Source organism: Dermacentor silvarum, chromosome 11 (genome assembly GCF_013339745.2).
Source record: "Dermacentor silvarum isolate Dsil-2018 chromosome 11, BIME_Dsil_1.4, whole genome shotgun sequence".
Lineage (NCBI taxonomy): Eukaryota > Metazoa > Arthropoda > Arachnida > Ixodida > Ixodidae > Dermacentor > Dermacentor silvarum.
Genome location: NC_051164.1, coordinates 97,261,076 through 97,288,370, shown reverse-complemented (window position 1 = coordinate 97,288,370; position 27,295 = coordinate 97,261,076). Strand labels below are relative to the sequence as shown.

The following is a 27,295-nucleotide window of genomic DNA, read 5'->3' as shown; positions in this document are numbered from 1 at the left end:
CACACAGTCGCCGGTTTGCCTCCCTCTGGTCCTGCGTCTTGGGTTTTTTTCGCCGGTGTTTTTCGCCTTGGAACATGAACCAACTAGCCCAGCAATTCACGCTTCTAAGACAAAAACTACGCCGTGGTGTATGTTTACGAAAGTAGGGGTTTTAAGCAAAGCTTTATAGGCTGACAAGTGTCGGCGGTGTCACGCTGAAAGTGGGCCCATCCTGGCGATAGTGCGGAAAAGGTCCAAGCTCAATGGCACATACCAGGGACAAAAAAGAGAGATAGAAAGAAAGAGAAAGAAAAAAACTCAACACGAAAGTCAGATACACACACAAGTTTCGCTTACCCCCCTTTTCTCGGCAGGTGAAGGGCTGGTGATTTTTTTAGAGCTATTCTGCACAATTGAATATACTCTTTAGATGGATTTTATCGCATTTCGGCCTAATTTCATCTCACACTTTTGCCTTGTCTATGGGCAGGCTACCGCGGTAGTTTGTCAAGCTTGTAGCCATGTTTTCCATGTGTAGCCAGGCCGAGAGTGTCGATTAGGCACTTATACTCGGCAATTTTCTCATTTTCTCGACGTGCTGCATTTACAGACTATCAATTGAGCAGTTTTTAGAAGGTGCGGAAACTATACGTCATGGCAGGCGCAGTATATAGGAGCGTATAAGCCACACACACGTTCCTACTGCCCCCCTCACCCGTTTTGGCAAGTAGTTGTCGTCGCCGTCGCTTCTGTTTGGACCTCCGCGACATTCTCAATCATATTTGCATACCGGCTATAGGCGTTAATTCGTCTCTTATGAAGAGCGGTCATTGGCTGTGAAGATGACCAACGTTCACGTTTTCACGTGTTCTCCCGTCTCTGCTGTGTTCTCATCGTCGCCAATCTCACTCGCTCACACTCACAAGTACATTTTTGTTCTCACATCATGTCACTCACAATCACAGTGAGTGACATTCCCGTTTACACGCTGTACTCGCCGGCATTCACTCACAGTCGAACTTCTCACTCCTCATAAATGAGTTCGAGTATTTGTGTATTCGGGATTGATTGTGCCGACCTATATTCTGGTTGGTATACGCATCGTGTTCCACAGGTGCGATTTGATCACCGTCGAAACCGAGTCTGTGCAGAGCCACGCGCAGCCGCATCATTGTGGCCTACGAGCAGCAACTTGACGCAGCGCATACAAATGCCAGCAACCCTGTTGTCTTCGCTTTCTTAGAGTTGTGCCAGTTCGCTCTATCACGCATGCGTCAGTGTAAAAATAACGACGTATGAAATCGTTGCGCGAACCGGCGTTACAGCGTATACGTATTGTTTAGATACGATTACGAGCAATGCCAAGTGGTGAGCGCAGTGACTGGCGACAATGCAGTACGCAATGCAGAGCCTATCGCAAAAATGTCAACGCCAGCTGGCCATTATTTGCCAGCAACCGGTTGACTGCCCCTGACACTTCAAGATAATATGCGATTGCTGCGACTGTAAAGGTGTATCTATATGGCATAAAATGATAATTCATGCTCTCTCACCTATTCGTGACCGGAAGAAAGTAAATAATTTTGCATGATTCCCTACCTTGCAAGTAACTTATAAAATTAGAATGAGCGCTAAAAGTATATACCGTTCTTGCTTTGCTCGTATTATTAAGACGCGTTCTGTGTTGATACCAGTGCTCCTAAAATGTTATAGCACTTCAAGTCACCAAATTAGCCAGTCATTTTCGCACCTCTTTCCTTTTCCGTGTCATAGTACTGCAGGAAAGTTGAACGTTTTCAGTTGCAACTGAATTTTTGAAAATAACTTTGGCGTAATTCTTTGCGTTTCTGAAAAGCTTCAACAGAAAACGCCGAGCGCTTGTTATAGCGATATACTTGTGGTTTCAGCAGAGTCATGGCGACTTGAACAAGAGAATTGCCATTCGCACGTGCGCGCTCGGTTGTCCCGCTGGTTCTGGCCGAGAGAACGCGGTAGTCTCGAGCTAGTAAGTGGTTCCCGAGAGAGACCGCCCGGGGCGAGGCATCGATCGGCGCCCGCTGAAACACGTGTCGGGTTCGCTTGCATCGCAGTTACACGACTCGGAACCGGCTCCGGCTAGAGGCCGCACCTGTGCACGTGACCCGCAATACTTCGTTACAGGGATATCGTAAGAAGCCACCAAACAAACGAAGTCTTGGCTTGTTGGCTTCTTATGATACGACTAATAACAATTGTGCCCCTCGGGCTTCCTTTCTTCTCGTTCGTTACAGGGAGGCTCTCTTATAACGTTGCAGACGCTGAAGACGCCACCGAGTAGTTTGTTGGGTCTCGCAGTTATCGCGGCGAGGAAGAGAGAGAGAGAGAGAGAGAGAGAGAGGAACAAGGGATTCTTTGTTTAACATCCGTCTCACTAAATTCGTGCAGTGCAACGAAATAGCCGATTTATTGGAGGTTTTTAAACGCCTGGGGCAGATTATTTATGCTGTTGATACCTAAAATTCAACGCCAAGCTTTTTGAAAGAGATAACAAGTCTGATCCAGTTCTCGGTGAGCTCAAGTGACTTTATTGAGTCGACCAGCAGGTTGATCTTGTTGATGTTCATCCGGTTTGCCTTCTCTCGCCGTAAATTCAACCGTCTTGGTCGACACCTGCATATATAAGAAAAACGGCTGTAATATTACTGGAAACACAAGTTATAGGATCAAGCTTGTTGCTGACAGAAAACTACGCGATGAGCCATGCTATATGGAAACTCTGGTGTGTCGACTTCCCTAAACTGAATGCCTAATATATTAGTTTGTTTATTGATATCGGAAGCCGCCCCAATTTTTGTCGCCACCAAATGACTCATGCCAGTCAATCAATAGCGAGAGCCGGCCGCTTGTTACAGAGGAGCGAGTAGGATGACACGCCCATTGTGAGCCAGTAATCCTTCCGTGACAGTTTAATTCAGTTGACGTCGCACGGAGGGCGATCAGAGGCGGACAAAGAGGGAGCCATTCTTCTGTTTGGCTGACGCGACTTGCATAGCATTCGCTACTCTGCACGGAATTGAAGAGACGGAGTGCAGTCCAGTGTCTCATGACTCCAGGACGGCCCTGATATCGGATACCAGGCTTTCCTGAAAGATTACGTGCCCAGACGATAGGAGAGTCGGGAGTAGTAGATAGATAGATTTTATTGATATGAAAGACAGAGAGGTCGACCTGAGCTACTGCGCTCTAATCTGCTACTCTGCACTGGATGTTAGCGTGTCATGAGGGCCCGATAGCCGCGAGGTAATAGTATGGACAAGGAAGCTTTGAGGGATGTTTTTCGAAATTGATTGAAGTTTGGCCTGGGCCGAGTCTCACGACTCTATAGATACCGTGTACACACCGTGATTCCGAGATTTGGCCGGGTGTCACGGCGCTGCTGCTCAACATCTTGTCAAGTTGCTTTCGACTAAAGTAGGTTATATATAGTTGTCGAGCTGTCTCGTGGAAAGGAAGCAACAATATGTAGCCGCTGCAAAATTACCTCGCTGCTCTGGGAACCTGCGCTGGCACGCAAAACAAGAGTGCATTCACGCGTGACAGAAACAGCTCTGTGTGCTTCGTTCCGAACCAGCTTTTTACCAGGCACGATAATGGCACTGCGGTTTTAGGCTGTTACGCTAAGCTGCTACCCAAAAGTTCCGGGACATTGAAAAGCACGGGAAAACTGAGTGTGGTACACATTTCCACCGTTAGATGTCCCTTGGAGTATGCCTTGCGGATCAGTGTGCTAAACGACTTGCATCTAAGAAGTATTGTTTTACGAAGTGTTGTTTTGCAACGCAATGTTTCACTGATTTGGCGCATTTCTTAGCAACCAATATGACAGACTTCAAGGAGCAAGGATTTGCATCAAGTATTGTTTTAAACTTGGCAAAACTGTGGTAGAAACTCATTGTATGCTAAAGCCTGACGCTTTTGGAGTCAGTGCCATGAGCCAAAGTATTACGCTTTTGTGGCATAAACGCTTCAAAAAGGGTCGAATGCGTGTTGACGGCGATGAACGTTCTGGACGCCCGTCAACGAGCACAACCGCGGAAATTATAGCGGAACTTCGTAAGGATATCCTTGGAAATTGCAGGCTAACTATAAAGAATGTCTGCGTTATTGTAGGACAATCATCGACGGCACAGTTCAACGAATTTTGTCGGATGTTTTGAACATGAGGAGCATTTCTGCAAAATTCGTGCCACGACTGCTCAGTGACGAACAGAAAATGCACCGTGTTTCTGTCTGTACGGAACTAAAGCAACAAGTCAGAGACAATTCCACATTCCTCTCCAGTGTAGTAACCGGGGATGAGACATGGCTTTATGGCTACGATCCTGAAACCAAACAGCAGTCATCGCAATGAAAGTTGCCGAACTCCCCGCGACCAAAAAAGGCACGTCAAGTTCGTGGCAATGTTAAGTCCATTCTCACAGTTTTTTTTTAATACTACATGAAATTGTCCACGAGGAATTTGTACCTCCTGGACAAACCGTGAATAGCGAGCTTTACTGTGACGAATTGAGGCGCTTAAATTAGAGCATTCGTCGCAAACGTCAGGAGAAGAGGATGGACAACAATTTACTTCTTCATCACGCTTTACACATCACTCAGCCCGTTTACACATCACTCGTTGTTCGACAGTTCCGGACTTCCAAATAAATCAAAGCACTTCCGCACCCACCCTATTCACTTGACTTCGCACCTTGTGACTTTTTCTTGTTTCCAAAGTTGAAGTTGAGGCTGTAAAGACGTCGGTTTCACACTGTTGAAGAGATTAAGATTGAACACACTGTCGCCTGGAGAGTTCCACAAATGCACGGAATAGCTGGGATAGGTGTATACATGCGCAAGGGGACTACTTTGAAGGACAAAGTGGTGATTAGGCATTATGATCAACAAATTGTTTTATTTTTACGACTGAATTCCTGGAACTTTTGGGTAGCACCTCGTGTAACACGATGTTAACATGATGACGTGTTAGCGGTTCCGGCGCTTTTCAGCTTGAGGTGTACGTTGGGCGAAAACTATAGCAAGCATTTTATCGGGCGAACCAATTAGGTTCTTACAGCTCTCCCTCTCATGCTTCGTGATATTTAAAAGCAATAATTTTGTTTTATGACATAGTTTACGATATCCTGATGCTGAGTTCGTGGTGTTGGGAGTTAAGTAGAACCAACTCTGAATGGAAAAGAACGCTTTTAAGTGCAACTACATGTGCGGCCGAGCGGAACGAACAGTGCTTGAGGATTGATTTAAGGTACTCACGGACAATAATACACCGCAGCAGTAGGGACATACCTTATTATGCATTATTTTAGTACCCAAAATGCTGTGAGCGTATTTAAACATGTAGGCCTGAAAAATTTTAGTAAGTCTTAGACATATGTCCTGAAGAGGTATCAGGTGACCGGCGTCACATGTGATATGGTATGGTTGCGAACCTTGTTCGCATACTCATGAGACACGTGAACGTGTATGAGTACTCGCCCAGGAACACAACCGACATGAAAACGTCATTGTACACGCCTAATAACTTACTTGATTTATTGATTTTCTGCTGATGACAGTTCGGTAGGAGTTTTTAAACACATGGAGTAGTAACACGTCAGTAAATTTTGCAGACAGGCCATGAAAAAGCTTCAGGCCGAACAGCGTCACATATGATATAGTTGCATACCTTGTTCACATACTCATGAAACATGTGAAATCGTATGAGTAATTAGGTGCATGACTGACATGAAACTGTCGCGTAGGCACTGTAATAACTGAAATGATTTAACCTTTTGAGCTGATGAGACTTTGGTAGACATCTAGAAGAAAAAAAACATGAACCGCTGTTTACCAGTAGAGGAGTTTACCAGTAGAGGAGGTATTTGAGAACGTGTATATATATTATAAATCGGAGCTTGGGCTGCTAAGCACAATGTCGCGGGGTGAAATCCCGGCCACGGTGGCCGCATTTCAGTGTGGGCGAAATCCGAAAACAACCGTGTATTTAGATTTAGGTGTACGTTAAAAAAAACCAGGTGGTACAAATTATTACGGAGTCGCCCACTATGGCGTGCCTCATAATCGTATAGTGGTTTTGGCACGTAAAACTCCATAATTTAGATTATAAATTAGAACAGTAAACGTACTGCAAACTTAAAAATAACCTGTTTTATCTTGTTCTCTCACCATGTAATACAACTCATTGGTATTGCTGTCCGATTTATCACTTAGATGTCGTGTGAGGCAGAATATAGATAACCACTGAGCGAAGCCTTTCGTGTGTAAAGATTATTTTTTTGGCGGTCCCGTTTGGTAATAGTGACACGTTCTCTGCGTGCCGGCGCTAATTGTCCTCGAGAACCGATTTAGCTTGCGAACCACTTTGTGGAAACGGGTCCAGAACCAACGGAAACAAAGTACAGCAAATGGCCGTTGAACGAGACGTAGTGCATGATATGAGAAAATCATGGCCCTTTACCGTGTGTCGGTAGGCAGGAAGTGTGTGGGCTGACCTTCCAGACTTTTTTGCTTTAATGGGCTTAATTTAGGTGAGGGTGAAATGTGAGAGTAATGATTGTGCCTGCGAGTGTGAACTTTGTTGTGCTAGATGAAAATTTGTGTTACGCATGCAATGGAATAAGATGCCTTTGGGCATTGCGAAAGCCGGTGAAAGCTCTGTGATTTGAACGTGTAGTGGGAGTAGCTACAGGCGACATAAAGAGTGAGATTCAGGAACGATAGCAGGTTCATTAAATAAATTGTGGTGCATGGCTGATTGAAACTTTTTAATTTCTCGTGGCACGACGAGGGGCTAAGGACGATTACATGAGTGTTGTTTTCCCAAAGATCACGTGAGGCTTTTAATGTTTCCTAATATTGCATATTTATTTTACTTAGTCCTCGCCACGACAGCATGACGATGGCAGTTTCCTGCCAAAATGTACTGACAGGGGCATCGAAACTGGAACGAACACGCAACAGTTACCACAGTAATGTATACCGAAAGGGTCAGCAGAGAACTGGCTCTATAACAGCAAGTCAGCAATCAAGTTCCTCGAAATTTGAGTTAAAATATATACAGCACCACGCGCTGCAACACGGAGTCGTGCGTTCTTGATTGTCCCTGTCAGGAACAAACGGAAGTCCCTTCAGCGCTGTGGGATCTCTCATGCCCGCACAAGCAATTTCAACTTCTGTAGGTCGTTCACACTCGCAACTTTGCGAACTATAGATGAATTCGTGAATTCGCAGTGTCCTCGCTTGCACTTGATGTTAGGTTCATGAACCGTGGTCGTGCTTCTTTTGGGTTAAGGAAAGAAGGGCGTTGTCCGCTGTCACAGCAGCCTGATGTATTACACCACTCAGGGCCCTCACGAACATCATCTTATGATCTTTGACCCAATCCTGAAGTGGAGGTTATCGCACATGCACACAATCTTCTTTACTTTGGGCCATACATGTTTTAAATCAATCAATAAATAAATCAGTCAATCAATCGAGTGATTGTACGAACAAGACTATTGCCAACACATCAGAACGTCGGGGATACACGCAGAAACACATAAATCAAATGACAGAACGTGTGCAGATATGAACTCATTGCTCAACAAACTGGCGTCAAGAGACTCTTAAAACGTCGACGAAAACGCGCTTATAATGGTACAACTGCGTTGCGCATTCTTCGAATGCCCATTGTACTGCTCCCCGTTTGGGAACTCCCTGTGGACAGCCCGGGCGTCTGCGAGTTCCAAGTTTATTCCCGAAGAGATAGCGAAGAATGTAGCGGAATCGTGCGTGCATGCGCAGCGGACAATGCATCTTTTTCTGAATCATCTAAGCTTTACAATATAGTAACGACAGTAAAAGTAAACAAACGTGATAAGAACCACAATAATGACATCACAAGAAGAAAAAAAGAACGAAGGAAAATGGTAGATGCGGGACAGCTGATAAGCAACACTGAAGGAGTCTCGCTAGAAAAAGGACGCGAATTTGGGCTTATTTTTCGTCACTTAACGTCTTGACAGCTCTACTAACGCAGCCAAAGAAAGGACAGACGCGAAAGAGGAAGAAAAAACGGGAGTTGTTGGAAAAGCTCGTAACTGTCTCTCGCTGTCTTCCCCGCCTTTGCTTTTCTTCCTCGAAGGAAGCAGGGCGATCTCGACAAACACGGCAGGCGCGAGCGACGTGCTCCTTCTCGTACAAAGCGAAAGTACATAATGCAGACAAAGACAACGCACAACCGACGACGCCCTGTCTGTCTGCAGAAAAAAATACAGATAAAGAAAAGCAACCGTGGATGGCTTCGATTCTCGTCGTCCCAGGGCTACATACCTCGTGCATAGCAGTGCCCCCAAAGTGCGAGACAGTGTGGCAGGCGCCTATACGTAGTAGCGCGTTCAACAGGCGTGTCGGCAGGCGCAACCCGACACCGCAGAGCCTCTGGGCGACAATGATCAAGCGCATCCCCCATTCCCTGGCGGGGGGTAGGGATTGGGGGTATACAATGGCGGCGCTGGCCTGTTCATTGTGCGCCACTCCATTTAGGTAACCCCCCCTCCTTTTTTCACCAACGCCACCCAGGGGGCACCCCAGGTGTCTGCGAAAGAATGGCCGCGTCAACTGGATTAACCCGGCCGATACAGAGGCCTCTCATTGTACGTCCCCGTTTCCCTCCGCCGTGGCTCCCCGATTCCCTATAGCTGCATTCCCTATTCTGCGCCACCGCTCGTTCTTCGATAGAGACGATCCAGTCCGACGACACTGCGTTTTCGTTAGTTTCCTTGTGTGCTATAAGCAGAGACGAAGATGTTGTCCGGTTGCGGACTCAGGACTTGTTGAACCACGCGCAGTGCGCGTGGTTCCTCCGAATGACCTCATGTCTCGCATAGTCTCCTTTTTTTTTCCCTTCACTGTGCAGGTCACCGCGCTTTGTGCGCAGACACAAGAGTGGCCGCGCCTCCTCGGAAGCATGCGGCGTGTTTAGTAGGGCGTTTATTTATTTTTATACTAGCTCTTCGGACACGTCGCCAAGCTTTTGCGCGGACACATGGGCGATGTGCACGCGTTCGAAGGAGCAGTGTTCTAAACGTGTTGCCTCCATGCGTGTCTGCAAGTCAGACAACCTTTTATGGACGCAGGAATGTGCGTGCCTTTCGCGGGAGCACGAGGTTTGCTTGAACCTTGGCTTTCCGAGTCTCAGCACTGGTCATGGAACGGACGTCTCTGTGTGGGCACAAAGACATCACTGCCTTCGATCAGGCGCAGTGCTGTAGAAGGTAGTTTTGCCCTGGAGAGAGCAAGGACCTCTGTGACAGGCCCTGAAGGAAGCAGAGGACAGTTACTCGTGCCTTTCACGTGCACTTCCTGATGCTCCTATGCATATACGCAGGAACGAGCTAACTTAAGGCAACGCACCGTGAAGTTTCAATAGCTTTTCGAAGGCGGACTTTGGGTGACGGGATAGCGTTGGGAACACAAGGACGTCGTGACAGCTTAATTTTTTTTTTCGCTGACATGGATATAAAATGTTGGCGCACTAAGGTGCCGGCTACACCGTCTGATAAATAGGTGGTGCAGTTGCACGTATAGTTGTGTACACTTACGCACATAGTTTGTCTCGAAGAATCAGTTGTAAAAACACTTAATTCACAAAAAAGTTACCAATTAAAAATCAAAACTAGGCAGCGTTATTACAAGGAAGCTTTCAATGAGACAATGCGAACAAAAACTGCGACGTCACAAACACACGAGGCGACAGTACAATTAAAGAACACTCTCGTGATCGAAACACTTTCTACGCGCGTTAATGAATACCAATAATGTTGCTGTCCTCAATAAAATTTTTCAATAATATTAATGCCAACTTTTGCATGGCTATTGATGGCCGCCTGCCCAATAACCTCTTGAAGCTTAATGCTCGGTGATCTGACGCCATTAGTGACGAATTCAGGCAGCGTCTTTGTATATCATGATGGAGGCAGAAAGAAAGTGATGTGGGCTCCTCATGAAATGCATTTTCACCGCGTCAAGGTGCAGCCTCCGCTGTCATTTATTTTGATTACAAGCACATTTAACACAAACACTGCAGGATACGTCGGTCAGTCTCCCGCTTAAGCGGCCTAATTGAAGGTGGCAGCAAGTAGATGACAGTATCAATTATATCGTCGATAGTAGCGCGCGGTCGACACGACCGCGTGTAGCATGATCGTTAATTGTCGTTATATCCATGCAGCCATACCAAGTCTACATATCACCTGCGCCTGTCGAAGGCTTCTTCAATTTCCCTCCAGCTGCTCGTCTGTTTTGTCGGCTTACCCATTCGTTATACTCTCGATGAAGTTCCATTTTTATTAGAGTTAGAGTAAGCATGCACACTATTTTCGCGGCATTTCTGCAATGTATTCCTGGGCTCGCATAATGTAACTCGATTCCTTTCGCTCGGTTCTATACTTTTCGGTTCTAAGAATAAAATGCGCAGCGCAGGCAAGTACGAGAGGTCGAGGGACACGGACTAGCGCAAGGACATTTCGTCCTTGTCTGCGTTGCGCATTTTGTTCTTCCTAATCATTATGAACCAACTCGCCCTGTAACAAGTTTTATTGAAGTAATGTAAAAGCGGAGCGCCGCTCTGACTATTGACTAAAAGTGAAAAAACGGAGAAAAATAATTACAGTGTAATTATTACACTATCCCGGCCAGGCAAATGAACCTTTAAGATATGTCACCTGCCAGTATGTTTTCGTACCGATTTGGTGCTTTGTGTTTGTTGACAAGCGTGTGCATCGAACGCAAACTTCTGCGTACATACAGCAGCGTGTTTACAACGCTGCATGCAGTATAACTCACTCCTGTCCTCCGTCGCCATTCTGGCCGACATTCAGAAGGGTTATTTTTAGCGTTTAACGACATATTGCTATAGTTATTGAAAATCCCTTTGGGATTCCAAGTAGCGTTCACTTATATCATACGAACGTAAGCCAGGGATTTGCTCTAAGGATGTTTGTGTACTGCATCTGTACGCTTAACTGCGTGTACACCAACAACGCCTAGTGTGCTCATCGGGACGGGGAGGCTTTATGAATTTGAGGTCGCTGACCTTGAAAGCCTTTCGACTGGGGCACAGAGATTCGAGAGCAATTTTTCAACGTGCACTCGCCCTGCTGGAATGGTCGCTGAGAGTCATCGACGAAAGTGATGATGGGGGACGAAGGGGGGGTGCTTGCGTGGGCTGGGGGTGGGCCACTGCGTTCCGATGTCACGCGGGCGCGCGCCCCACACATCATCGTAAAACGGCGCGCGCCCTCCATATTGCCCTTTCGCCCCCTATACTTTTTGTGCCCCCCCCCCTCCCCCCATAGAGACTGCGGTTGTCGGTAATAAATGTGTCCGGGGATATACCGGTCGAAGTGGCGAATGAGACAAGGGGAAAGGGTTAATATTGCGGGGCTGTTATGACTGAGCTCAGTTAGGTGACGTAACTATAATAGGGAGCGAAAATTGTTCTTACTTGATTGATGAACGCAATTTCGCTAGGGTGGATGGATCCACGAAGGCTCGGGGTGGCACATAACCTTCTGAGACTCGAAGACACATCAGGGACGTAGTCGCTTTTCAAGTCAGTTTTTAATGTCCTACTGGTACGTTACGAACGTGAAACACTCATTTAGGTACCACAGTTATGGAGTTTTAGCAGGATGTGATGGGTTGGCATGGTCGATGCGACATTCTGCATTTCTCTTGCCATCTCGCGGCATACTTGAAAAAGCGCTTCACCAGTGCTTCTCGTCATTGGTGATGACACAATGGTCTAGATCAAATAAGTATTTTTTTTTCAAAATCGGACGGCAAGAACATGACTAAACCATTTCCGCACAGCTCCGCGCGCACGTAACTTCGTATCATGGAGTAATATTTTGCGTAATAGATGCCGAGGTGATTTTGGAAATGATTCAAAGCAATGAGTAATATATTGTACAACAGGTCTCGAGAAGAATATAGCTTCATGCAAGGCGTTATACCATAATGAGGAAGGTAATGAGACACATCGGTGGCGCAGTCGTGTGACTGAGACATTTTATGGTGTCGGAATCACGTGTCTTACAGCTGGAACCACGAACTACTTTAAGGATTTATTTGGCAGTTCCTTCACGTCTGCGCCGACTCCTCCATTTAGGTGGAAATGCAGTTATAGCCATTCTTACAGTTACAACCACGACTGTCTTTTACTGGGCTCGAAATGACATTGCTACGGCGTTTCCTCTTCGCGACAATATCTTTGCCGTGGAACGCAATTGACATCGTTATCACGTTGTCACGACAGATGAAGCGAAGTACTTGGAGGTATACAGTTTTCTTGTCCTTACTTCAGATTTGATTCCAAGTCGGCGACGAACCCAGTGCCCCCGTCATTATGCAGCCGCTGTGACAGGGAATCGAACCGCGACCTTGCTCTCTCTATCGAACGTCGTAGCAACGTAGGCCGCGGCGCTTGTATGGGTTCACCTGGTAAGAGAAATATGCGTGCCACTAAAAAAAGGATAAAGAGGTACTAGAAACATCTATGAAAAACTCCTACGTAGAAACTCCTACGAAAAGGTCAAACCATAACTAAGGTATATGCGGTTTTAAAGATCCAAGCTCTAACGTTATGTTTGGCTGAAGAAGAAATAACGATGTGTCAAAGATAAGGAAAAAAAAAGCAGCTGATTCTGATGTCAGGAGTAACGCGCTCTGCGATGTTACACGCTGAAGAGGAAAAAGCTATTAGGAACAGAGAAAAAAGAAACTTATTTTCTTGACTACGGAAGCGCAAGTATATTGCTCAGAAATGCTCAGGGTGCAAGCTGTTGAACATGGCGCCTCTCCGAGTCGATATAAGAAGCACGACAAAAGGGGGGCTCTCCTATGTAGGACTGACAGGGAGAAAGCCGCGAAATAAAACTCGGAACGCGTGTCCTTCTCTATTTAGTCGCCGCCGCTACACGCCAATCTTGAAAAGGACCGGAATGAAAAAAAAAAGGCCGCGCGAAGTTGGAGGACGACGCGAGATAGGGAACCACTATATAGCTCGTTGAGGGAGGGAGGGGGGGGGGGGGCGACAACAACGCGAACAACAGGAACGACGAGGAAACCACCATCGCGGCCAGCAGCGAGCAGCCCGGAAATTTGTACTGTGTGCTGTATAAGACGTCAGAGATAGAATGAGAGAATAAAAGAACGAAAGGGTCAGAGCTTCCTAAGTGCCTACTTTCTCGGCCAAGTGTGACCGAGGAAGAAAGAGACCGCTAGAGCTCACAAAAGGGGTTCCCGTAGGAAAAAAAGGCTTGCGCGCTGGAAACCAGCACGAACGTTGAAAGGTGAAAGAAAAAAGAAAAATAGGGACAGGCGTACGGAGCCCTTGGGGGCTGGGAGACGGAAAGCAAGTCCGACAAGGAGAGAGTGAGCATAAAGGCACGGAAGCACACACATACGAGAGGGGTGCTGGCAAGCGCGCTTTCCTGCAGGACGGCGGTGTGATGCGGCGAAGCCACGACTCTCTCTCGCGGCGAGGCCGCAAGAGAGGGGTTTGGCTGCGGTGGTGGTGGTGGGGGGGAGGCGCTCGCAGTTCTAGCCCCCATTAATCTCTCGCGACTCTCGTGCCACAATGGCCCTATGTGAGAGAGAGAGAGAGAGGGAGAGAGAGGGTAAAAGTGCTGAAGAAGGAAATAATGGGTGAGGAGGAATGGCTTGGGGAGGCCGGTGTGGATGTTTGAGGAGAAGGCAATGGAGCTGCGACGTAGGAAATGATGGGGGACGTGCTACTGGGGGAACGTCCGGAATGCGACGCCTCGTAATATCCGGGGATGGTGTGGAGGGGGGGGGGGGGGGGCTCGAGCGTTACGACACTGCGTCATCTAACTTTCTGACAGTTTGTTATACGAGAATATATAAGGCGAAGAGCAAAGCAAAAAGGAGGGAGAGTGGACTACGTGCAGCAGTCACAGCTTTAACACGCCCGCGCCCCTTTATTTCACCGCCTCCTTATGAAGAGGAGCCGCATTCCTGGGTCGACTCTTCCTTTAATACGCTCGCCGGCAGGGATATATGGAGTGTGAGGTTTCTCCAAGCGCGGGCAAAAAGAGCGACACCTATTGACATTCCTGGCAGCTCGGATAACTATGTCGCTTATTAAATTTCTGTCCTTCGCCGTCGCTATTCGTCGCAGCCGCCGCCTCGTTATTAAGTCCCTCGCGCGCACGTGCGCGACTGCGCATGCGTCACGAAAGACTGCGAGAAGCTTCCCTTTGTGCCACGCTTCGTTGCCCCCGGCAGAACGTGCGCGTTACAGGCGTGAAAGAAAAGCGTCTCCAATAACGTGAGCCGGATCGCGGATATGACGTTACTGCGCTTTTGTGCGTTCCGCAGGTGTCGGGAGAATATGATTCCCGCGCGCTTGCTGTTGCTTTATTTTTTAATCGTTCCGTTGGCGTTGGCCCGTGGCGCTGACACACTGTGCGCGCGTGCGTATGATGGTGAATCTTCGCAGTGAATGGAGTATCCGGTTGCGAATGGCGTAATTGCGCGGCTGACGGAACCACGTTGGCTTCGGTTCGAGGTTATATAGCTTTGCACGTGCGCGCCTTCCTTGCTGATGGCGCCGGAATGTGGCGGTGAACCGCCGTGTATCCCGAGCCTCTATGCCGGAGATCGTGGCCTATCGCGGTTGATATTAGTTCATTTCCTGAACAAATAGAAAGCTGGGAGGTCTTAATGAGTGTAACCGGTTGTCGCAAAGTTGCGTTCATTTTCAAAACTTTTCGTACGCCTTGACCGAGCACTTATACATTTTCTGATATACGTTAGCAGAGTGAACACATCCCATCGGAGAGTACGATGACTTGAAAATTGAATTGAGTAATGATAAATATCGATATCCAATGAACATGTTGGAATCTATGCGAAGCGAAGCTTAAGTAGAGCGGTTAATTGAAGGCTTTACGACTAACGGCGATGCGTACTATCTGGTGATGAAAGGTTTACAAGTTTAGTATAGTTGCTATTGGTATATACACAAAAAAGTGCGACACGTATCAGTTAACATTTAGGGATTCTGTACATATTGTGTCGCAGTGGGACATCGCCATAGGATTGTCCAAGAACGGGCACATTCACACTGGCTTATACCGAATTGCTATACTTAAAAATAAAGTTACTCAAATAATCCGTGAAATATAATTCACCATTCCATTAACAGATAGGTGTGCTTTAGGAATGCCTGTGAGCCAAAACTATATGTACGGGTCTTATGTTGTAAGATGTTTTTTTGGTTACGTAGGACGGCGCTTGACATACTTGGTCAAAAAAGAGCGTTTATATGAGCCGCTTCGTGGGTATACCTCTAAATAACCTTTGTATATATATATATATATATATATATGTATATCCGCCGAAACATAGACCAAACAAACTTTAGCCGCGAAACACGGGAAAGTAGGCAAGGTACGCTTTGATTTAAGGACAAGTAGGTATTCACACAAAAGAAATTAATCACCAGTACGGCGTTTGTCTTTAGAGTGTTAGCAGAACTCTCGAACACATTTTTGTAGAGCTTTCCTTAATAAGTTTTTGTTTATGGTTAAAGCAAGCTTCTGAAAGTGTATAAATTTCGTCGAAGCCTTGCTTGTGAATCTAGCGTGAAAACATATTGGTTGAGCCGGTTGGAAAACGGATGACTGACATCGATAAATCTTCTGCTGCTGTCTGCGATTCCCAGCTACGTTTCAGTTTAGTTTATTACGTTTTAAATTCCGCGGGCATTGCGTGGAGGTCTAACGACATCAATATTTATCACTTCTCGTGCCAGTTATCACGGTGTCGTGGTCCTCAGGTCATCGTGTTGTCATTGCCATGCCTTCATCTTGGGCGTTGTCGTCGTTGAATACCAGTTGGGGGGCTTTGCATAGGATTGCGGGAGTTGTGCAGAAAACTGGGGGAACGAATGGGATAGTCGGAAAAATACCTGCTGCCAGCATTAAACGAGCTCATGTCCGAAATAATTTTTGGCCTGCTGACATATTAATCATGCTACGCAAATTTTTTTTATGTCCATTGCAAGCCTTATGCACGCGGTTTAATGCTGTGAAGGAATTTTTTTCCTGATTGTTTTCCTTTCGAATGAAATCACATTCATTGTATCTTCTTTGTCGTGTATTAGCTTACTTGATATGGGTGTTCTAGTTCATGATTTCCGAGTCTGTAATGTGCTCTGCATGACACTTCTTCGTTCTTAATATAAATGCTTGCATCATATTCTGGTTAAAACTGGCCGTGCAGGGGAAACCTCATTATAGAGCCAATTTTTCTACTAGAGTCGACTTAATTACGTCAGAGCCTGACGAAGCCAATTCCCCTTGTCGAAACGTTGACTCCAGCCTGAGGCTTCTCCTGTGCGGCCATTATTTATTGCCTCATGTCTTTACCTCCTTGTGACCCTTTTGTGTCGTTTGGGTTGCATACGAGTTACATCATACTTGCCCATTGAAAAATACGCATAAGTTACGGACCATAACCATATATATGGTCTTTTTTGGTCTTTATGGGAACATACGGGTTTTCTCTTCCGGTCAACTTCCTGTCTTTTCCATCTCATTTCTCTCTCTCTCTCTCTCTCTGAATGTTTTCACTCGGAAGCCTATATGATATATTATTTTGGGCAAAGGGCACATGGGCTTTAGAGTGCAGCTCTTAGGCGCCCATTCCTTCGGCGAGCGTCGGCGTCCCTCGTAACCGAGCACTGTGAAGAATGAAAGAGCCAACGCGGAGCGCAGTGGGGGATGAAATACAGCGATAACCAAGAGAGCGTGAGGAGGAAGGCGGAGGAGGAGAGCGCAGCGGAACCATGAGGCGGAAAGCGGAGGAGGAAGGAACGGCGAAAGCGGGAGAAGAAAGGCGTAGTGCCGCGCGAGACGGGCTCTGCGGCGACGATGGTTACGAGATGGCGCCAGAGTAGCGCACGTCGTCTGTTCGCCGATGACGCCACCGATACCATAAATGGAAACAAAGCGCTGCATGAGCGGAGGTCTGTCTGCGGCGGTTGCTATGATTCGCGCCCACGCGTCTCCCACGCGCTGCCTCTCGCGATCTTCCATTTAGCGAGGCAGTCGCGCCGTATACTTCGCTCCGTTTGAAACGTGCCGCACGAGACAGATTGTCCGCGCTAGCCAATATATCGCGAAATCACGATATATATCGCGAGAAACACGTATGGAGCTGCGCTCAAATTTCGCATTGGGGAGTATCGTAATCGTTGGTGAATATTTTTTTCAGTAGGGGACGCTCTAGGGGGTGGGTGTCCTAACTGATACTGTCGGAGCCGGTAGTGTGGTTCACCCGCGTCTATTCCTGCATAGTATGTGAACAAGGAACCCTTTCAGCGCCAGACTGGAAGCGAGGCGGCGGCAGCGGCGGGCCCCCGTCGGACGCCTCGTCGTCGGAGGAGCCGAGTGGGAGTAGCGGAAGTCCGGCGCCGGCATCGTCGGCCACCGAGGACGGGGCGCGCTGCGACGACAGCGACCGGTCGCCCTCGCCCGACCAGCCGCTGGCGCTGGACACGCGCTCGTCGCAGCGCCGGTCGCCGCTGGACACGCTGGCCAGGTTGTTCCCTACCAGGGTGAGCACGTATATACTGGCTTTTAGATGTGACGCATCTTATGGTCGGGGCTATGTCACTCCCTTCCTCCCTCCCTCCGTTGTGCGGCGTCCACACCCGCACTGCGCATGCGCATCCTCCTCCCCCTCCTCTCCTTGTCTCATCTCGGCATTCCTCCTCTCTCTTCTCCGACGCTCCTCCCCTCTCTGAATTGCGCAACGAATGGCAACACCTGCGACTCCGCGCGCGATACTGCGAAGCAGCTTAGGTTAGAGGCGCGACGGTAGGCGCCCCAGAGCAACACCACCTAGAACTAGAGACTCTCTAGTTCTAGGTGGTGTTGCCCAGAGGCACCGGCAAGTCACCAACGCCGAGCGCGTTCGGTGCGAACGCGGGCTTCGCATACTTCGTCTGTCTGCTTCGCATACTACTCAGGGTTCCCATACGGGAAGATGGTGCAATTTGTTTCGTTATAGTGAAACCCGTCGCCGACTTTACGGAAATTCAAGTGGCATGTTATATTTCGATCACCGTTTGCGGTATATCCCTTTTGGTTCAGATTCGTTGGCTAAGCTAGAGCAACTATCATCATCATCATCATCAGTCTATATTTATGTCCACTGCAGGACGAAGGCCTCTCCCTGCGATCTCCAATTACCCCTGTCTTCCGCTAGCTGATTCAACTTGCGCCCGCAAATTTGCAGGCGCAAGAGCAGCTATAGTCGGGTACAATTTTAGGAGGCAGTGGTATTTGCCCCTCAAAGGCGGATGCACACGAGCCTCCACAAATGGGTGCGCTCTCTAGACTGACGTCATGACCCAGCCGACGGAGAACTAATGGCGGCTCGCGCTTCGAACTGTGCCGAGTCGCGTCAGCGGGACTATTTCTTTAGTCGCGGAGGCAATCGGCTGCCGCGCTTCGGTCATCTGGCCGGGTCCTCTGTTGCCTTCTTAAGTTGTACCCGACTATGGATGTCACGAAAGGAAAGGCTACGCACAACGGGAACGTTATTTTCACGTCACGTGTAGTTCGAGGGCGCTTTGACAAGGTGATACTTGCAGCGGGTAGGAGCCGCGCCGGAATTAACTTAAAGCGAAGAGTGAAACTATCCCCATAAGTGATCGACCGAGAATACCGCTTCAGATGAACTCTATAACCTTCTCATGGTAATGTGTCGAATTAATTGATTTCGGAATCAGTGCAGGTAGACTTGAGACTTAAATGTGTGAAGAGGCTACTTAAAAATTAGTCTATGGTTTTAGGTGTAAGAACCACGAATATGATTATGAGGCACGTCGTAGGGGTGAGTCCGGATTAATTTTGGCCCCTAGGGTTCTTTAACGTGCACCTAAATCTGAGCGTTGTTGCACTTCGTCCCCATCGAAATGCGGCAGCCGCGGCGGGGTTTTAGTCTATTCTGAAAGCATGTGTGTAATTATAATACGGCGGAATACAGCGATTGATTCACCCGTTGGTTGGCTTTTTTTGGTGTCAGGCTTACATTAGCGACCACATAAAGCCAGCAGGCAATGAGGCCAAGAAAAGCATAGGGGAAATTAGCTGTGGTTGGTATTGAAATGTAGAAAGTAGTGACGAAAATGGAAAATGAAAGTGTAGTGTGGGTTCGTCTCCCCCCGGCGACGAGTTATCTTTTCGTTCACTCGTTATTCTCACTCGTTCACTCGTTATTCTCTACATTTCAGTTAATTACCCCTACGCTTTCCTTGGCTTCATTGCCTGTCGGCTTTATACGGGCTTGATTAACACTAAATCGAGCCCCTCCTTGTTCATGTATATATTCAATGTATGTCAGTGGTTAAGTAAGTTAACTGTTGATAGAGACGACGAAGTACTATAATGCCCGGTCTGTCCCCCAGGTAGCTTGCGTGCTAAGACGCGGCGTGTCCTTTTCCCTACGGCAGCCGCAGTCGACCCTGGCCGCCGTGCTGGACCGCTGCGGGGGCGACGTTCTCCAGGCGCTCGACCACCTGTTGCTGCAGGAGCCGCCTCCGCTGGACTACCGGCGTCACCCGCCGCCTCCCCCGCCTCCCCCGGTGACGGCGGCGGCGACCATGCTGGGAGCCGTGCCCGCCTACCCGGGCCTGTTCCCGCCGCCTCCCCCGCCGCCGCCGGCGGCCGCCGAGCACGCCAAGCGACTGGCCGGCCTCTGGTCGCCCCAGCAGCCGACCGCCGCCGATCACCACAAGAGCGCAGCAGACTGAGCCCTCCTCCCGCCCTCACTGGGACTCCCGACTACGAAGACGGCTATCGTTTCTTTTTTTAATTATTATTACCGTCTCGATCGGCCGCCACCGCACCGTTGCAGTATTGCTACACCCCGCTGCCTGTGCCTCTTTGTTTCGAGAGAGAGAGAGAGAGAGAGAAAGAGAGAGAGAGAGAGAGAGAGAGAGAGAGAGAGAGAGAGAGAGAGAGAGAGAGAGAGAGAGATGGTGTTTGGATCCGTGGCGTTATCTTCCACGCGTCGCCGACTTCTCTTTTTACGCGAAGTCGAGAGCACTGGCTTCACTGCGATGCGCGACTCGCGCTGTGGTAGTAGTGGCGTCGCTCACCGAACCTCGGAACGTATTCACGAAATGATCTTAACGATAGAATGGTTGTTTGGAAGAGCGATTTTGCGGCAAATCCTGATGCTGGTCATATTATCAGAGAGGGCTGCCGGGCAGTGGCAAAGAGCACTTACGAACGTTACGCATTGTCATTGTCATTGCCATTGCCAAATGTCATTGCTGTCATACGGCTATGCCTTTGTTGGGATAGAGAACTCCACCTTGGGTAATATAAAATGTGCTGCACGTCCCTCCCCCACTCACCCTTTACTATCTTTCTCGGTTTGAGCTTTCTCGGTTTCTCGGTTTGAGCATCGCCCAAGGCAGGTCTGGTGGCGTATCGCAGTGAAGCCAGTGGAGACTTCGAATGGGACCTATGAAAGTGTCATCAGTGCTTATACTCGTTTAAGCTTGGGATCGGGCTTCCTATAGACTGTCCGTCGGCCGCACGAACTCGTCGAACTCCGGCTGCCTCCAAGGCACGAAAACAGCGCGCAGTAGGGGCACCGGATGACGTCTTTCGCCCTCGGTCGAACCCGAGTCGAAACACAGCGAATAATTGGGGAGAAGCGACGGAGAACCTCGGTGGTGACGTCTTCGTCGAAGAGCCGATCGATTGGGGAACTGCCTAGAGGAACGAGGGGCAGTTTAATATATAATGAAATCTTGTAGTTATATACACGACGGAAAGCTGGAACGGGTTTCTTGAACGGATTTATTAACACTCACGGCACAGCTGGAACCCTTCAGCGCGGCCGAATTCTCCAGTCATCATTTTCGGGGACATCGCGCTCAACGCGCATTTGCTTTTGGCAGCGTCAGCGGAATCGAATGTGACGAAAGGAATCGTTCTTCTCGGTACTCTGCAGGCGGCAGGCCTTTATTTTCACGTCGTGCGGTTGTCGGGTGCATTTAACTGATGCCCGTTGCAACCGCGATGTGTATCGATAGACCTTTTTTGCAGTCGCTAAAAAAAAAAAAGGTTAATATCCCCGGAAATGATCGACCGAGAATGCTGCGTGCAGCAGGATCGTGACAGATATAGATATATATTGTGAGTGGAATGAGGGATTATTCACCGGTGCGGTGAATCAGCGAGCGAAACCGTTGTTTTCGAAGGTGCACCGGGCGTCCAAGGAATGGCCTCTCGCAACGCCTTCGATGAGACCGTCTCAGTATTGCCTCCCGTTTTCCCGCCGTGTCCTGCAGGGGCTGGGTTATACAGGACAGTGTGTCGACCGCGGACTTGCGTTGGCTTGGGCAGCATGCGCTGCGCAACCGTAATAAGCAGTGCATGGTAAACAGACTGTGATAACAGGATGGGGTGGTGTAACAGACAGTCGGTTGATACAATCCATCACACTAGAGCAGCGGAGGCTGCTCCGGATAAGCTACACAGGTATTATGGTCCCTAACCACGTATTAGCGTCATGAAACTTAAGGTTAGCTGCGAAGGTACAATTGCGAAAGCTCTCTCGCTTCGCTCGTTAGCGTAAGGCGCAATCTTTCGTTCAAGTGTGCAGCCTACGTTACGATCTCTCCGAAAACAAAAAGCCCGCTTCTAGAGACGTCATCTGAAGGATGTACGGTCTAAAGGATCAGGAAATAGAGGCGTGTGACAACACGCTGAAAACACGCTGAAAGTGCATCGGGATTAAGTTAGAGGCTGCAGACGGCACTTGACACTAAACATTCAGGTTTCATCTCTTTAACCATTGACACTTGTTGGTGGTATACCTATGTTAATAATTAGTCTAAAAAAACCATTAGCACTGTCGGTGCAGCCACTGGCCCGATAAATTGGAGTAGATTAGATAAGCTTTTCGCAATTGCAAAAGTATTCTCCCATTACGCCGAAGCTTCGGTGCGAATCTAGATTGTCCACTGTGTGTTAGGTGCTGACGCCTTAACTTCACAATCACAGCTGTTCTGGTTACAACTCCTGACATTTCGTTTGCTGCAATAACCTTTTGATACTGACTTTTCTATTCGATGAAAACGTCCTGTTAACCGCCAAAGTATTTAATATTCAGTATTATCAACAGACAGACTACAGTGGTGTTCGAATAACTAGCTTCACCTGCGCACTCGAATGAGAAAGCACAATGCGTACAAAGTAAGGTGAATGTATGCAGGACACTTCGTGGTTGTTGTTGAACGGGAAGGCCTTTTTTATATTCTCGTTCCTGCATGGAATTCGTAAAGCAAGGAATTCGTATTCAAAAGTATGCACTACGTGACAGCGCAGTGCTATCAATCTTGCGCAGAGAACTTCTTATCCAAATAGAACTAAGGCTAAACTTGAACTTTCGGAGATTCGCACCGGAACCGCGGGGGTCATGACGTCACCATGACGTTACGAATTTCGCGGCACTTTTCCGCATGCGCAGCACAAGCGTACGTAAGTGCCTAGGCTTAGTTCTTTTGTGAAATTGCGAGCGTAGTCTGATCATGGACGCCGCCACAAAAATATCTGACGTCACGAGAACCCAGCGCGGGATGCTCGAGACGGTGGCGCCACCTATATTTCATTTTGACGTCACTTTTGGTGCACGAAGTTTTCACGGACATATAACGACGAAGCTTTGGCTGAATTCCTGGAATACGTAATTTACGAATACACTATACGTTATTTAGCTCGACTCCGCTATGTTCGTTTAATGCCGATTACGTGCATGCTGCCCACCCTCTGTTAAGGTAGGAACAGCCGTAGGCTGGGCTTCACACGCCCCGGACCGCCTTTGCTTTTGGTGCTCGAAAAAACTGTGCCTATATTACGGGCAGGAGACACAACAACGACTTTCGGGCCCGAGGACACGAGGCCTGCAATAACCTTTTCCTACCCATGTCTAGGCCTTCACATCCGGGCTCTACGGCTGAGGTTTCAAGACGCGCATGTTCACTGTTCAAAGCAGACGCGCACAAGAGTGCGCCTATAGACTGGCAGCACTCATAATGGTGCAACAAGACACCGTCCTGCTTATCGACAGCTTATGAAAACTGCAGAAACAAAATCTTGGTCCAACTGCCCCGATGGACACACGCATAGTTGATAGTTAATTAATTGTACGGGGCGCGCCTGGCCGTGAAAGCGTTGCTGCAGGCGGTGACGGGTTGCCGAAGAGAAATGTTGACTGAGTTGGATGATTACAGAACTTCGTGAGTGCGACAGGCTAACGTTCAAACCAGAGCTCTTCAGTTACACCAGTTGCTAGACTCCCTCTGGACCCGTTATAAAAACCGGGACAACGATTCGCTAACAGCGCGGGAGGTCTGCGACTGTCCCGACACCTGTAGACAACAAATCTAACTACAAAATATTTTTGCAGTGAGCCAACGAAATAAGATCTCGGCTCGCACTGCAAGCGAAGTAAAATAGCATTGCCAATCAGCACTGCCCCCCCCCCCCCCCCCCTTCTTTGTTTTTTGTTCAGTCTGATTAGCTGTTTCAAAGACTGCTTAGCAGGCGATGGGTGACTACAATCTTCATCTTGTCGCTCATTCGTGGCGCGTTAGTTAACACCGCACAAAAGGACACCTGGCCATACTGGGAGATTGAAGTGGAACTGGAACTTCGGAATTGGTATGATTGAAGGATTCTGGTTCAAACAATGGTGCACCGTATTCGCGGGCGACACACTGTCCTGATCTAGTCACCGCGTATCGAAAGGGCTATAACGGCAGAACCGCAGTCCGCGTATAGCCGAACGAAACTCGTATTACGCGAATGACTCGCGACGAATCTATTGTGCATGCCTATACTATATGTGAAATGTTGTTACAAACGAACACACACACAAACACACACGCACATGGTGTGATAAAGAAACACGAATGGAACACCTAACAAAACGTGCAAATAAATTTCTGCTCCAACTATGCCGTCTACCTTTGTCTTTTGTGCGCGCTTCCTTCGAGGCTTGACCCCGAGGGAGGAAAGCAAATCTGTGGAAATCTGCAAAGTGAAACAAAAGGTCATGTCTAAGACATGGTAACTGTGACGCGTTTCGGGCTTCGCAATCACTTCCGGCGCATGCAGTCGGCGAAAGCCTAGCCTTCGAGATAAGTTTCTGTAACTCAGCGATTGCGAGGGGGGGGGGGGGGGGGTGATTTGGACACCACCTATTCTTTACCTTGTGTATTTATTCATGAACAAATTTCGTTACTGTCCTTCGAGTTGTCGATACATTTGTCCTCACCCGCTATTCTCCTGGTTAGCCCAGATGGTGGAGCGTTTGATCGCTTTTGATCTCCAGTCCAGAACGAATTCAACTGAGAAACTTTCTTTGATAGAAATCCGTATAGGTTTTCCTTGTAGCTAATGGCTACTCTCCGCTGGCCATTTTTTTAACCTTTGAATGCATAATAAACCCCTTGTGGAAATTAATTATTGCTGTGGAATACGTACAGATGTTTCTTCGGCATCTGCATATTGGTGCACACTGCAGCATACACCGTCCGGCGATGTGCCCCTTGTACTTGTTCGGCGTAAACCCGACTCCACTGATATTTTTGTTTGTAGTTTGTCATTGACTTAAAATTTTAAGAAGCGCTTTTTTTATATCCGTAGTATTTAACAGCGCAGTGTACAAGCCAGCCGGAAATTATTACGTCGCTCTCTCGAATAAACCTTCACGATCTTGAATAGTAACAGGAGCATTTGTATCGCGACGGGAAGTTTCGTTCTCCCATTACAATGGTTTATCCTCTGAGTGTTCGCGTTTCTATTTTTATTTCCTCGTCTTCTCACGTGTAATTTTGTTTTCTGCCAATGTCACTCTGACTTTTCAATTTCATATTCTTCCTTGTCTATCTAGAAATTTTCTATGCTTTAATTTAGAGTCAAATACCTTCAAACCACTTTTTTTTTTATGCAGAAGCTCTCAGATCCTCGGATTGACTCCACACATTGAGTACGCGCCACTGTTTCCGAGAACGATAAGAACATTACTATTCGCGTGGGAGTAGAGTCGAACCCCGTACCTTGAGCTCAGCAGCGAGAGTCTTATCTATGTGCCTCGGCAGTCGTTCATGCCAACGACAGATGTCACGTCCGTCGCACGAAGTTTGATCCGCTTCTATAACACTTTAAGGTTGGGTTTTAAGTATATACCCTTCCTCACGAGTGTCGGTCGCTCAAGAATCGTTGATTCTTGGGCGAACACATATACGTTCGCTCAGACTTCTCCGGTCTGTCGGTTGAAGTCCCTCTTACCACTCAAGCCACGACACAGCTCGAAGAAGTTGTCCTATATTCGCTCAGTTCGAAAGTGGCCTATTGTTCTCGCTTACCCCTTTACAAAGCGAGATCTCTAACGGGGGAGATCGTCTTCAGACTATCGGAAGAGCTAAGTGGTAAGGCACGAGCAACGGAAGCTTTCTCCCGTGTGACACGTTATGCAAATGCGCTGCATGACACTGGTCGGATGGTTGCGCGCCGGGAGCGGTTATATGTACAGTGTATTCAGTTGCCACGGCTCCCTCCATAAGGAACAACTCCATTCACGAGAGTGTTTTTCTATCTACATGCTGAATGTCGAGCACGATCGCTCTTTCTTTATGCACTGCGACCCCTTCCCCCTCCTTCATTTCTGAACCACGTCACCTTTTATGCCTCGGTGATTTCTCAGGTCCTGGTTGAGTTGCATGTATATTTCGTGGACGGTTGCTATTCGGTGAAAGCAAAACGTTTGCTATTGTTGTGCTTTGTATGCGTGAATATGTACACTAGAGATGCGCAGTTTGTTCACAGTTCCTGGGGCTTCAGTAGCGCATCCTTTTCCCGCGCTTTGGCTATCTCAGTTCACGTGCTCTGACAACCAAGACGGGCGTTGTACAGTTCAGTTCCAGTTTGCGAAGTTAAATTGGTGTTAGGCATTCATGCCAAAATATACACGAGGAGGTTCCGGAGCGCACCTATGTGGGGGGACCTCGATCTTGTCAGTAAAGGTATGTACTACTTCGATTAGCAGCAAGGAAAGAAATAAGAGATGCTGAGTATATATAGTATAGAAATATTCCAAGTGTGTATTGTGCATCATTACCAAGCACTTGCAAACTAAACGAGAAAATGTGTCGGTGATCAGGTGCTTCATAAATTACATAGTATAACGGCAACACCCTAAAATTGTATATAAAATAGTATAGGGGTGTGCAAATAGTGTTTTTTGAGATCTAATCGAAAATGAATCGAATAGCGTTATAATCGAATATAAATACTTTTTGAATAATGAATAGGTCTTATCCCAAATAATATAAAACGATGTTCACATCCCAGTATGTTTAAAGTTAGCAAGTTTCTATCATTACATAGTGCGTTATGAAGCGTTGTTCATGAAAAGCACAAATGGAGTGTTGGGAGCAAACCAGTAGTTTCTGCGCATGCGCAGGGCTCTTCAAAGAGTGCGAATGATCGCTGTGTAGCCTGTAAAGTACGGCTACCTAAGCAACGTAGCCTGCTACACTACGCAAGTTCTCATGTTTTATGTCTATATTATGTCCACGGGGGTGAAAATTTACCTTACTTTTTGCTCCAACTTTATGTTTATCTGGGTGCAGTTGACATTTCGAAATGTTCGACAAGTATTCGAAAAATAATCGCATTCGCGAATGGCGACTATTCGATTCGAAGACTGAATCGAACAAGACACTATTTAATTCGTTATTTCGAAAGTTTCGGATATTCGCACGCCCCTAAAAGACCGCAATATGAAAACATAGATTGTCAAGAAAAGTTTAACATTGAATAAAATGCAACATATATTAGTAGTTGCTTACCTAACAGTAAAGGACGTAACAATAAAGTGTTGGAGAAATAAAACGAAATGCGCCAAATAAATGAACGAAACAATCAGCAGAATTTTTCTAGTACCCCGGCAGCTATCTGTGACAACGGGCCCACAACACGTCGAAAGCAGCGAATGCTCTCGAAATGCGAGAAGCATAATCTGCAATGCCTCGCCTAACTAACACCCACATTTGCACGAATTCGTGAGCGTGGCCGGCTTGGCTCTAAAAAATGCTAACAAAAACGTTCGTGCGCCATGGATTTTTTGCACGTTATAAACGACGCCAGGCGATCAACATTATTTGAGCCCTACA

At 47.6% G+C, this 27,295-nt stretch overlaps 1 protein-coding gene across 2 annotated transcripts in view; it reads left to right on the top strand.

The window, feature by feature from the left end:
- LOC119432765 (doublesex- and mab-3-related transcription factor A2-like) overlaps positions 1-24,073 on the top strand; it is a 66,082-nt gene extending 42,009 nt beyond the window's left edge. The window contains exons 3-5 of one of the 2 annotated variants that reach the window (XR_007464437.1): positions 17,412-17,647; positions 19,550-19,984; positions 20,055-24,073. Coding sequence is in view for 1 of the 2 variants with exons in the window: in XM_049659054.1 (XP_049515011.1) it covers positions 17,412-17,647; positions 19,550-19,849 (536 nt within the window). In the remaining variant the exon portion in view is untranslated. Of the gene's footprint in view, positions 1-17,411; positions 17,648-19,549 lie in introns of both variants that reach the window. The other variant, XM_049659054.1, reaches the window with a different exon arrangement.
- The last annotated feature ends 3,222 nt before the right edge of the window (positions 24,074-27,295 follow it).